At 40.1% G+C, this 14,254-nt stretch overlaps 1 protein-coding gene across 1 annotated transcript in view; it reads left to right on the top strand.

Moving 5' to 3' along the window:
- LOC126252593 (kazrin) overlaps positions 1-14,254 on the top strand; it is a gene marked incomplete at its 5' end in the record, with an annotated part of 708,940 nt that overhangs the window by 360,574 nt on the left and 334,112 nt on the right. Inside the window, one exon of the mRNA XM_049953495.1 lies at positions 3,605-3,744. Within this exon, the coding sequence (XP_049809452.1) occupies positions 3,605-3,744 (140 nt within the window). The remainder of the gene's footprint in view (positions 1-3,604; positions 3,745-14,254) is intronic.

The raw sequence follows: 14,254 nt of genomic DNA on the forward strand, positions 1-14,254 counted from the left end.
CACCATTTCCGTAACGCTCTTCTGCGAGTCATACAAATCTGTGACTTATCCAAAGCATTTGATTGTGTGAACTATGACATTATGTTAGAGAAATTACAATTCTATGGTATAAATGGAACATCATATGAGTGGTTTAAGTCATATCTACAGAATAGGAAGCAAAAAGTCTCTTTATATGCTCCAAGTGATTCAGATGTATTTGCCACTTCATCTAACTGGGGTGAAATTACATTAAGTGTTCCACAAGGTTCGATCATGGGTCCCCTCCTGTTCTCGATATACGTGAATGACCTCCCTTCTTATGTGAAACAAGATGCTGAACTGACACTGTTTGCTGATGATACAAGAATAATTATTAATCCAGTAAAAGGAAGTCCGATAGAAAATGATACAAATAAGATATTTGGAAAAGTTATTAATTGGTTTTCTGGGAATCGGCTTGCTCTGAACTTTTCCTTCAATAAACATAACACATCAAAAGAAGTCAGCAGCCCGGGTAGAACTTACTAAGTTTTTGGGTGTACATATAGATGAGAATCTTAATTGGAAAAGTCATAGTTTGGATCTCCTAAAGCGACTAGGTTCAGCAACTTTTGCAATCAGAATAATTGCCAATTTTGAGGATATAGAAATTACTAAGCTAACATACTTTGCATACTTCCACTCTCTGATGTCATACGGAATAATATCCAGGAGCAACTCAACACTTAGTCAAAAGGTATTCACTGCTCAAAAGAAAGTAGTTAGAATAATGTGTGGGGTTCATAGTCGCACATCTTGTAGGCATCTGTTTAAAAGGTTAAGAATTCTTACAACTGCTTCACAGTACATTTACTCAGTAATGAAATTTTTTCCCAACAACATTGACCAGTTTAAAATCAACTGCGACATTCATGATTATAATACCAGAAAAAAGAAAGACCTACACTATCCTTTACTTAACCTATCTTTGGCACAGAAAGGGGTAAAATATGCTGCTATAAAACTTTTTGATAAATTAACAGATGAATAAAATGTCTGGCAGACAGCAGTAATAGTTTCAAAAACAAATTGAAATCATACCTCCTTGACATCTCCTTCTACACCATAGGTGAATTCTTGAATATGAGTAAATAAATCTGGAGATATATGCATTTTGTGTCATTGAAGGGAATATATAATAGAAATATTTAGATATAACACTATAATGTAAAAAAGCCTTTTTTCCTGTGCGCATTTCTTGTACATTTGACACGTTCCACATCATAACGGTTTTTCCGTGCTATTGATCAATGGAACACGTAACTAAATAACTAACTGATGAGAGTCCATTTGTGACTCCTGGCTATTGTAGTCATAGAATACTATATTTTTTCGTTTTGTGAAAGGCAACATTTTACATTCAAAGCATCTTTCTGATCTTTGCATCATTTTTAAATCTTATTGAGACCTGACAGAAGATCTGTGGGGTGTTTTACCCATAGTACTTAATTATATACAGACAAGCGCATCATCTGAAAATAGTCATATTATCTGTTAGGTCTTGGTTATGCCAAAAGCAACAGCAAAGGTCCGAACACAGTTCCCTGTGGTCCACCTGAAGATATTTCCATGCATGTCAATGACTCTCCATCCAAGATAACATGCTGCGTCTCCCAACATGTAAATCCCGGATCCAAGCACAAATCATCTTCGATATGATTGAACTTTCGTTAGTAAGTTCGGTTGTTTGAAATTCGCCATCCGAAAAAGGCAATGTATTTCTTTTTCCACTTACTATTTCGACACCTATGTCTCATCTTCTATTTATTGCTGAAATTACGCTATGTATGTAAGTGGATTTTTATGTCTTTTATCGTTGTGCTCCAAGTCATATTTTCGTAAAGTTGTACATCGTTGGTGCATATTCTTCTTCTATTGTTTTTACAAACACTGTTGTCAATTCTTTTTATTCTTCACTCCCATCTGTTTCCACACGATTTTGAGACAAAACCGAGACTTGAGGCTCCATAAGCGTTTCTCTTTGAGTATGGTGACATAATTTTTTTCTCAGATCTCGTTTTTGTGTAAAAATCACGTGAAAAAAATAGCAGTGAAGTATGAAAAGATGTGGACAACAGTGTTTATAAATACCATATAAGAAGAAAACATACTAAATATGCACTATTGTACGAAAATATGACTTGCTGTCTAAATATAACAGGCATAAAAACAAGCCGACCTGCAGAAATCCACTTCCACAAGTTATGTAGGTCCAGAAATAAATCGAGACCCACAGAGGATAACACACAGGTGTCGAAACATGTTTGTTTGAATAGTAAAAGAAATGCATTGTATTTTGGAGAAGGCTGAGTCCAAAAAAACGAAAATTATTGACTAAAGTGTGATTATATCTGATATCGAATGAAATTTCTGACTGCGTCGGGGCCGGCCTTTGTGACCAAGCGGTTCTAGGCGCTTCAGTCTGGAACCGCGCGACCGCTACGGTCGCAGGTTCGAATCCTGCCTCGGGCATGGATGTGTGTGATGTCCTTAGGTTAGTTAGGTTTAAGTAGTTCTAAGTTCTAGGGGACTGATGACCTCAGATGTTAAGTCCCATAGTGCTCAGAGCCATCTGAACCATTTCAGAGAGTCGGGGATTTGTGGGTATGGAGGAGGCAGCATCTAATCTGAGATGGAGGGTCATCACGGGAGTGAAAGTTAGCTCATGCGGGACCCAGGGAGGTGCGCTGTGTCCTTTGCTGTTCACGTTGCGTAGTAATGACCTAATAGATAACATTATTAGCTACCTAAGAGATTTTGGTGATGCGCTTGTCTGCAGTGTTGTAGTATCGGAAAAATTCTACAGAAATCTTTTGCCAGATCTTAATAAGATTTGAAAATGATGCAAAGATCGGTAGTATGCTTTAAATGTGCAGAAATTCAAAATGTTGCATTTCACGAAATGCAAAACATAGTATTCTATGACAATAGCCAAGAATGACAATTGGAGTCAGTTTTGGAAGACGATATAAAAACAAAAATTTAATTCGATTCTTGTATTTAGATTCACAGAAGTGAATAATATTTCACCATACAGAATAATATTCTGGGCAGCCCTAGCTTATAGGAATTATGTTTTCAGGAGATAGATGATTGGTACGACATCAACAACTAATGTTTATTCTAGAGCATCCTGCAGAGATTCTTCAGAGAAACTTGTTGTTTTTGCTCAAAAAGTGGCTGTAAGCACTATGGGACTTAACATCTGAGGTCATCAGTCCGCTAGACTTAGAACTAATAAAACCTAACTAACCTAAGGACAACACACACATCCATGCCCGAGGCAGGATTCCAACCTGCGACCGTAGCCCCAGTGTGGTTCCGGACTGAAGCGCCTAGAACAGCGCGGACACTGAGGCCGGTCTTGCTGTTTTTGCAACTGCTTCCAACCCCCGTTAAAAAGTGTTGGTGTTGTAGTGAAATGCAGACCACACATAAAATTTAATTTAAGCATTCTCTATCAGAGCCATCTTTTGTCTTTTTGCAGATGTTTTAGTAACGCATACTTAAGAATGGACAACTGTGAAATAGTGTGCTCGGCTCTGTGAGGTGTTGACAGAAAGGTGTGTTGGGCGTGTTGCAGCTATCCAGGCGCTGGACTCGCTGCAGCGGCAGTTGGCCATCTCGTTCGGCCCGGACCTCCTGCCCGCGACGCATCATGGCGAGCCGCACGGCCTCCACTCCTCCATGGCTGTAATGCGGCGCCTCCTGGTTGACGCTCAGGTCAGCACACCACCTGCTCTCTACTGTCTATCTCGTAGCAATACGCACCACATACATGATGTACCAAAGGGATCTATTTTGTATCCACTTTTGTTTCCGATTCACAACTGTGGTTAGCCGTTTGCATTGTCAAAAAGTACAAGACTTTTTTTTCCAAATATTATTGCAACAGACTCCATCACATTGACATAGATTTAAATATTGCGTTATTGTGCTTTCATTACTGCTCAGAGTCGCTCATGGAGCTACTCGTATTTTTAAATTTTTGAATAATCTAACAAAAAACTGACCATCTGTGAGCTAGATTCGGGCACTGAGGGTTCCTTACAAACTTAATCATGTACACAGACAGTTCACCAATTTCGGGAATCCAGGATACCGATGATTTTACCTGTCATCGACAATGATGCCGCCAAGATATTGGTCCCATGCATTCCAACATTTTCGAGAATATTTTTAATTTCAAGTTTGAAGTCTTTTGATTACACTGACTTTTAGAAGCTTAACACTTTCACACCATCAAAGGCTTATAAACCTCAGTATGTGACATAAATTTCAACTTTATACGTCTACCCATACCTGAGAAAGAGGGATGTTAACAGACGGAGGAACAGACAGACAGTCGGATAACAAACGCCAAGAAATTTTTCTGTGATATAATTACAAATTAACAATTTCCGATTTTCCCTTTATTTGTACAGAGAAACCTTTTTTCTTGCCAAATTTCACGATTGTGAACCAATGGGAAGTACCCTATAGGTTTTTATGAGTGAGTTTTCGAGTATCACAATATGTGACACAAATGGCCGTACTTTTGTTTGCTTCACTTTTTTTACATCGGCGAGGGACATAAAATTTCAACTTTATACGGATACCAATTCCTGAGAAAAATGGTTTTGAACAATCGGACAGACAGAAGGACAGCCAAAAAAAGTGATCCTGTAAGGGTTTCATTTTTACTGATTGAGGGACGGAACTCTAACAACTGACATACGTCGGTTAGAGCCACAGAATTCATCAAAACACACTTAGATGAAAATGAAGGGGGTTGACCTGAAGCCAAAATTATCAGCTAAATGACATCAAGTGTATCTTTACACCACCGATCTAAAACAACACTCAGAAGTGTGTGAGTTTGTAATTTGTTGAATTCTTGAAATCTCCCTCATTCCCCTAGCTTTTAACCCGTCTAGTGTTGGATCTGTTTTTCAGGACTTGGCGAATTTTATTTTTCAGTATTTCACTATGTTGACGAATATGGAACACTGCATCCACGTGGCGAACCTGAGTTCTCTATCGCCGGCCGGAGTGGCCAAGCGATTCTAGGCGCTACAGTCTGGAACCGCGCGACCGCTACGGTCGCAGGTTCGAATCCTGCCTCGGGCATGGATGTGTGTGATGTCCTTAGGTTGGTTAGGCTTAATTAGTTCTAAGTTCTAGGGGACTGATGATCTCATAAATTAAGTCCCATAGTGCTCAGAGCCTCTTTTTTTCTTTTTTTTTTTTTTCGCTCGCTGTGCACGGGGTTCGGTCTCACCCGCTTTCAGGCGTGAGCGCTCAGTCAGTGCTAGCTAACAGAAGCGTGTTGGGAGGGTGGATCACTTCCACGCGGCTAAGAAAACATGGGGCTTAGCTAAGAGAGAGAAAGCACCAGGAGGCGTATCCACACTGCAACTTCGCAGCCATGCGAATCCGCGTCATTTCCGCGTGCCTATGTCACTAGCCGAGACAGTGTCGGCGGTCGGCAAGTTCCACCAAGCTGTGCGAAGTTTCTTCACCCCTTTCCTTGCACACCACAGGCGAATTGGGCCCCCGCTTGCAGCTCTAGCTACATGCCCTTCCTGATCCCACAGCCGTAAATGTAACCCATGGGACAGAGGTCGTTTAGTGCCATCTGCCTGCGAATCGTGTATGGTTTGAGTGATACTGCATTTTTATCTGTTTGTGTATCATATTCGCTGAAGAGTATTTTGGGGACGAGACCAGCATTTACCAAAATGAGCGTGGGGAATCTCCTAAAAACCACACTCAAGCTGTCCCGTGCACCAAGCCACAGTTATTAATCCGCCGCGTGAATTCGATCTGGGTTTGGTTCACCTTCGTGGCTCAACGGATAGGATACTGGTCGTGAAGCTACAGAGCCAGCTCTGAAATCTTGAGATTTAACCCGTGTGTATCCTTTGCGACAGGTTATACCGTTCAGACATTTGAAAATATCTTCATAGCCGAAAATGAGCAGTAATGAAAGGAAAATAAATCCATATTTTGTCCATGCGACAATACCCACTGCGATAGAACGTTACCACCCACAGTTCTTGCAGACGACATAAATAGAAAAAAATGGTTCAAATGGCTCTGAGCACTATGCGACTTAACTTCTGAGGTCATCAGTCGCGTAGAACTTAGAACTAAATAAACCGAACTAACCTAAGGACACCACACACATCCATGCCCGAGGCAGGATTCGAACCTGCGACCGTAGCGGTCACTCGGCTCCAGACTGTAGCGCTTAGAACCGCACAGCCACTCCGGCCGGCACATAAATAGAGATATAAAACATCGCATCAATGCTTTTCCTGAAAGGGCAGGTACTGAATATGATTCAAAGCAAATCCATTGTCATTAAATTACGATTAGTGTCAGTATGTAGGATTCAGCGCTTCTCATAGAACTCTGCAGGCGTACAAATGATCGACTCAGTTAATGAAACACGAGAAGTCGATGGTTTCAATTTTTGGGGCTACAACCGGATCACAACATGAATTGGAACACCCACACCATAGACGTAACGAAGATCCTTGGTTCAGCTACATTTGCAATATGCATGGTTATTGTTACTGGTGACTTAAAAATTAAAAAGGAACTAGTTCATTCTGCCTGTTTCGAATCTCTAATGAGTTATGGAATAATTTTTTGTGTGTGTAAGCACAGTTCACAGGAATTATGTTTTCGGAAGCCAGATGCTTGGTATGACAACAACGTCTGATGTTTGTTCCAGAACACCTCTAGACAATCTTCAAAGAAACTTCGTATTTTGGCAACTCAAATTCAGTATTATTCTATATTGTTAACAATCTTTCCCGATTAGTGCAAAATATGTGTATAGGCTGACTCAGCTGCAACTCGCGACGCCTTCAAAAACCAAGCACGCCGCCTGTCCGTTGCAGTTTGCCTTGAAAATGGCGGGGTGTTCTCCAGCCGAAATATCGGCGGTCGCTGAAAGTGTTACCTGGCTGAATTCCCGGAAGTTATTTGAAAGCATGAGATTGTCATATCCCCTCACTCACAATGTACGAGCTATTGGTCCTACAGAAAAACTGAGCTGGATATTTTTGTAATTAAATTGTGTACTGGGATACGTTTCGCTGGAGGCCACGGTTGTCGAGTTATTTAAGAAAAACACATTTGGAGGGCATTTCCGTACGTTTTTCGTGAATAATTCGAAAACTACGGTCTCTAGCGGAAACGTATTCCAGTACCAAATTTAACTACAGTAAATTTACGAAAGAAGGACCTATTCATTTTTTTTCTGTAGGACTAATAGTTTGTGTGTTACGAGCGAGAGAATATGAAAATCTGGCACGTGGTATTTGGGGGTGTTGCGGGTTTCGTAAAACCCAAAGGTAGTGGTAGATGACACACCCAGTAAAATACTACAACCAGGAACTACTTCCACAAAGCCTTCAGTGGGTCAACAATAGCGAAGAAAGGATAGCATACATGAGTATACATGAATTCAACAACTAGCCAAAACATATTGTGGTGGGGCCTACAACTGAATTATAAAGCGTTCTATACAGTAATTCTGTCAAATGAGTTGAAAATTATGATCAAATAAATTTTATTAGGTCGTAATATAATAAATATTAGCCGTGTAATACTATCATATTTCATCTTGTTAAGTCATTTGTGATTCTGAGTTTGAATAAAATGAATGTCCTTGAATTATTTTCATATTCGAGACATTCGTCTCTGTGGGATCCAAGAAATACATTTAATGCGTTGTAATAAAGTTTTGGTTGAATGTTAGCTTTCTGTTTATTATCACTATTGAGTGGCATCTAAGGATCTAGTACCGCTATACTCATAACCATAACATTTCTTTATTTCTGAGTCTTCAACTTACATATTTATACTACTATATATTTATGAAGATCTACAGTCGACTATCAGTTCAACTAACATATTTGTACTACTATATATTTATGAACATCTACAGTCAACTGTCAGTTATTTGCACCAGTCAGTCCTCAATTTCGCAAGTTTTTAGATTTTTATTCAGTCCTCAATTTCGCAAGTTTTTAGATATTAATATCTTGAAGATAACTTCAGCTTTACTCAGGTGTAGCCTCGGAAAGCAAGTAACATCATTCAGACCATGTTGCAACAGAAGCCAGCGGGATAGGCAGTAAACTTATTTGCAGTAGACCAGCTTAGACCCTGATAAAGTCATACGCGTATCCACAAAACAGGCAACACAGCCAGCACTTAGAGATGTGGAAGGAACTGTGGTTGGGTGACGTCTGTCCCCTGCCACTCGACTCGCCAAAACGTCTGTCACAAAGCTTTCTAATCAACGGATAAAAAGCCTACGAGCAATCCTAAACACCTTCACACTCCCCTCTCACCCTGCTGACTTTTCCATTTACCGTTCATATTGCACCAGAGCTACATTTGGAAAGTTATACCACACTTATGGTTGCATGAGACTTTGTGCCTTCTTTACGCAGGTCGTAGACCTATGGCGGGGCTGGCTTCACCGCAACGATTCGTTTAATTTTCCGCTAGGTTTTCTTCGGTTTGTCTCCACTGAATGGGCCGCTGCGCCCGGCGACGATCGTTTAACCGTGTAGGTGCAGTCATTAGGAATCAGCCATTATCTGGTTCGCTAGCAGCTGGCAAGTGGGCTATTTCCCGTTATGGTGTTCCTATTGTCCCGCGACGCCACGTGCGAAACGCCTGCGGCACGTCTTGTCTTGGGTGTGTGAAGTGGTGGAGGGGGAGAGGGGCGGGGAAGGGGATGACAGTCAATCGCAACTGAACCACTTGCTTCTCACTCCTAGCAAATGAGTGGTGTGGACAATAATAACAGCAGCGCTTCTAACATAAACATCGATGTGATTGCAGCAAGTATAGTCAAAAATTAACAGCCCTGAAGAGGACTGCTGCATGTCGGCCGAAACTTCGGCAACTTAGCTGTCGTAGTAGTTACACTGGCGCGGCCCAATACCCAAAATTATTTTATGCAAAAATTACACTGTTGTTTCTGTGGGTGAAATAGATAAAATAAATGAAAAACATTTCCTTGTGTTATCAGTTACTCTCATCATAAGTGAACAGATTTTTTAGCTTTTTTCATTTTATTACTGGGAGCATCTTGCCAGCGGTGTTGTGGATCTATTAACCCTACACTATATTTTTCAAAATTTACCTAATTATTTTCAGGAAAACAAACTAGAGGACAATGTTACGGGAACAGGACAGGTAGCAGATGAAGATGCGATGGGAGATATGATACTGTGAGAAGAATTTGACAGGACACTAAAATGCCTAAAAGTGCAAACTAGGGCACTGGAGAAGAAGATATTCCCCGAGAATTATTGAGTCTTTGGAAGAACCAGTCAGTAGAAAACTATTGTACCCGATATGCATGAAGCATGAGACAGGCGAAGTACCTATATGTATGTATGTATTGAGCTGGGGACCTAGAAACGACGGAGATGCTTCATCCCCGCCGTAGCCCTCAGTGGTACACAACCCCACAACAGGCTACAGCAGTCCACTCACCCCACCACCGCCCCACACCGAACCCAGGGTTATTGGCGGTTCGGCCCCTAGTGGACCCACGGGAACGTCCCACTCCAGACGAGTGTAACCCCAATGTTTGGGTGGTAGAGTAATTATGGTGTACGCGTACGTGGAGACAGTGTTTGCGCAGCAATCGCCGACATAGTGTAACTGAGGCAGAATAAGGGGAACCAGCCTGTATTCGCCTAGGCAGATGGAAAACCGCCTTAAAAACCATCCACAGGCTGGCCGGCACACCGGACGTCGACGCTAATCCGCCGGGCGGATTTGTGCCGGTGAAAGGCACGTCTTCCCGCTCGGGAAGCAGTGCGTTAGACCGCACGGCTAGCCGGGCGGGCGAAGTACCTGTAGTCATCAAGAAGAATACAATAATTCCAGTTTCAAAACAGGCGAATGCTGACAGGTTTGAATGTTACTGAACCACCAGTTTAATTCATAGTTGCAAAATATTGCTTGTTGACAGATGAGTGGAAAAACTACTTGAAGACAACTTCGGAAAGACAAGTTTCGGTTTCGGAGGTACGTAGAAATTCGCGATGCGGTACTGAACCTAATACGTATGTTAGAAGATAGGTTAAAGCAAGGCAAACCTACATTTACAGTATTTTTAGATTTAAAGAAACCATTGTCGACTGGAATACACACTTTCTGAAGACAACAGGGATAAAACACAGGGGGCAAAAGTTCTGCAGCTTGCACAGCAACCAAACTACCGTTAACAGTTAAGGACATTAAAAGCACCTCAACAGGTATGGGAACGGGAGGTTGGCAAAGCCTATAGGTGACAGCATAGGTGGGGTTCGTGGGATCACTGCAGTAGTGGGTGTTAGAGCTGCACCTTTTTTAGATTGAAGTCAGCTGATAGGTATTCCTGCTTAAGGGAAGTCTCTCTAACAAAGGAACCACTTTTGACAAAGATTAGGTATCCGAGTAATGAGGGTAATTAGTATATTTCATCAAAATATACAAGGTATTAGAGATAAAGTTAGTGAACTGCTTATAGATGTTGACTCTGAAATTATTGGTATATCTGAACACTTCTTAAATTAGGAGATAATTCAGAGGCTTCCTTTACCAGGATACAGGTTGGCTGGCAGCTTTTCTAGGAGCTCTTTGCGGTGTGGGGGAGTAGCCATGTATGTGAAAAACGGTATCCCATTTGAGTCAATTGATGTTTCAAAGTACTGCACTGAAAAGGTGTTTGAATGTTGTGCAGGTGTGGTTAAATTTAATGGAGCTAAACTTCTAACTGTTGTTATTTATAGATGCCCAGACTCCGATTTCACAACATTTTTGCTAAAGCTAGAGGAGGTTCTTGGTTCACTTTATAGGAAATACAAAAAGTTAGTTATATGTGGTGACTTCAATATTAATTGTATAAGTGATTGTGCAAGGAAGAGGATGCTGGTACACCTCCTTAATTCATATAATCTTATGCAAACGTATTCTTTCCAACGAGAGTGCAAGGGAACAGTAGAACAACCATAGACAACATTTTTGTTCATTCCTCATTATTAGAAGGGCATTCCGTTAGCAAAAAGGTGAATGGCCTTTCAGATCATGATGCACAAATTTTAACTCTTAAAAGATTTTTGTGCTACAACACGTGTTAAATATAGTCATCAGCTGTTTAGGAAAGCTGATCCAGTTGCTGTAGAGACCTTTGTAAACCTTATCAAGGAACAAGAGTGGCAAGATGTTTATAGCGCTGATACAGTAGACGATAAATATAATGCTTTTCTCAAGATTTTCTCGTGCTCTTTGAAAGTTGCTTTTCGTTAGAACGTTCAAAACAGGATACTAGCACAAACAGGCAGCCTGGGTGGCTGACTAGAGGGATAAGAATATCTTGTAGAACAAAGTGTCAATTATATCAAAACGTTAGAAACAGTCAAAATCTAAATGCAGCAGCCCATTACAAACAGTATTGCAAGGTGCTTAAAAATGTTATTAGGAAGGCAAAAAGTATGTGATATGCAGATAGAATAGCTAAGTCTCAGGATAAAATTAAAACCATATGGTCAGTCGTAAAGGAAGTGGCTGGTCTGCAGAGACAGGTCGAGGATATAGAATCAGTGCGTAGTGTGAATGTCCGTGTTACTGATAAGACGTATATATGTACAGTATTTAATAATCACTTTCTGAATATAGCAGGTGAACTAAATAGAAACCTAGTCCCAACAAGGAATCATATAGCGCTCTTAGAAAAAAGTGTTCCGAGACTGTTACCTGAAATGCTCCTCCATGATACTGACAAGAGGGAGATTGAGTTAATAATTAAATCACTAAAGACCAAGAACTCTCATGGATATGACGGGGTATCTAGCAGAATACTGAAGTATTGTTCTATGCATGTTAGCCCAGTTCTTAGTCATATCTGTAACTTTTCCTTTAGGAGTGGTCGGTTTTCTGACCGATTAAAGTACTCGGTAGTGAAGCCACTTTATAAAAAGGGAGACAGGAATAATGTTGACAATTTTAGACCTATTTCTATGCCATCGGTGTTTGCTAAAGTTATCGAGAATGTTGTATATACAAGGTTACTGGAGCATTTAAATTCACATAATTTGCTGTCAAATGTTCAGTTTGGTTTTAGAAATGGTTTAACAACTGAAAATGCTATATTCTCTTTTCTCTGTGAGGTTTTGGACGGATTAAATAAAAGGTTGCGAACGTTAGGTGTTTTCTTTGATTTAACGAAGACTTTTGACTGTGTTGACCACAAAATATTACTGCAGAAGTTGGACCATTATGGAGTAAGGGGAGTAGCTTACAATTGGTTCGCCTCTTACTTTAAGAACAGAAAGCAGAAGGTAATTCTCCGCAATATTGAGAGTAGTAGTGATATGCAGTCCCAATGGGGCACTGTTAAGTGGGGCATTCCCCAAGGGTCGGTACTGGGGCCACTGCTGTTTCTTATTTATATAAATGATATGCCTTCTAGTATTACAGGTGATTCAAAAATATTTCTGTTTGCTGATGACACCAGCTTGGTAGTGAAGGATCTTTTATGTAATATTGAAACAGTATCAAATAATGTAGTTCATTAAATAAGTTCGTGGGTTGTGGAAAATAATTTGATGCTAAATCACAGTGAGAATCAGTTTTTACAGTTTCTAACTCACAATTCAACAAGAACCGATATTTTGATCAGACAGAATGGGCATATTATAAGCGAGACGGAACAGTTCAAGTTCCTAGGCGTTCGGATAGATAGTAAGCTGTTGTGGAAAGCCCATGTCCAGGATCTTGTTCAGAAACTAAATGCTTCTTTATTTACCATTAGAACAGTATCTGAAACAAGTGACACTTCCACACGAAAAGTAGTCTACTTCGCATATTTTCATACGCTTATGTCGTATGGTATTATTTTTTGGGGCAATTCTTCTGATTCAAAAAGGGTATTTTTGGCTCAAAAACGGGCTGTTCGAGCTATATGTAGTGTAAGTTGGAGAACCTCTTGTCGACGCCTATTCAATAGTCTGGGAATTCTGACATTACCCTCATAGTATATATTTTCTTTAATGTCGTTTGTTGTTAGCAATATTAGCCTATTCCCAAGAGATAGCAGCTTTCGCTCAGTTAATACTAGGCAGAAATCCAATCTGCATGTGGAATTCACTTCCTTGACTCTTGTGCAGAAAGGAGTGCAGTATTCTGCTGCATCCATTTTCAATAAGCTACCACAAGAACTCAAAAATCTAAGCAGTAGCCCAAACTCTTTTAAGTCTAAACTGAAGAGTTTCCTCATGGCTCAATCCTTCTATTCTGTCGAGGAGCTCATGTAAGAGCTAAAAAATTAAGCAAATTCCAGTGTTACATTGATGATTTTCTTTATTTAAACTTACGACTTGTCGGCTGACTATGTTTTTTATATTTCATTTTATCTGTTTCTACTAGCGTGTTATAATTTCATGTATTGACTCGTTCCATGACCATGGAGACTTCTCCTTAATTTGGTCCCACGGATCAATAAATAAATAAATAAAGCAGGAGGCGGCTGACAATGGAGTGAGGCAGTGTTGTTGCCTCTCACTGATCTTATTTCTCTGTCCGCTGAGAAATCGATAAAGGAGAAATAGGTAAATTTGGAAAGCGAAGTAAAGTTCAAGGAGAAGTAATAAACATTATGAAGTTTGCAAATGACATTGTAATTCTGTCATAGACTGCAAAAGACTTGAAAGAGCAGTTGATTGGAATGGGTTGTATCTTGAAAACAGGCTATAAGATGAACGTCAACAGATGGAAAACGAGTGTAATTAAATATATTTGAATTAAATCAGGCGTTGCTTTTGGAATTAGATAAGGAAATGAGACACTAAAGCTAATAGATGGGTTTTGCTATTTAGACAGCAAAATAACTGACTATGGCCGAAGTAAAGAAGATTTAAAATGAAGACTTGCAGTAGCAAGAAAATTGCTTCTGGGAAAAAGAACTTTGTTAAATGCGTCAGGAAATCTTTTCTGAAGATATTTGTCTGAAATATAAACTTGTACGGAAGCGAAATATGGTCCAGAAACAGTTCAGAAAAGAATATAATTGCAGCATTTGAAATGCTATGCTATAAAATAATGCTGAAAATTAGATGAGTAGATCGCACAGCTAACGAGGAAGTACTCTAAGAAATTGTGGAGGAAAAAAATTTTATGGCACGAATTAACTAAAAGTGGCATCGGTTCATAACACATCCTGAGACATCAT

The sequence above is a fragment of the Schistocerca nitens genome, chromosome 4 (assembly GCF_023898315.1).
Source record: "Schistocerca nitens isolate TAMUIC-IGC-003100 chromosome 4, iqSchNite1.1, whole genome shotgun sequence".
NCBI classification, from domain to species: Eukaryota; Metazoa; Arthropoda; class Insecta; order Orthoptera; family Acrididae; genus Schistocerca; species Schistocerca nitens.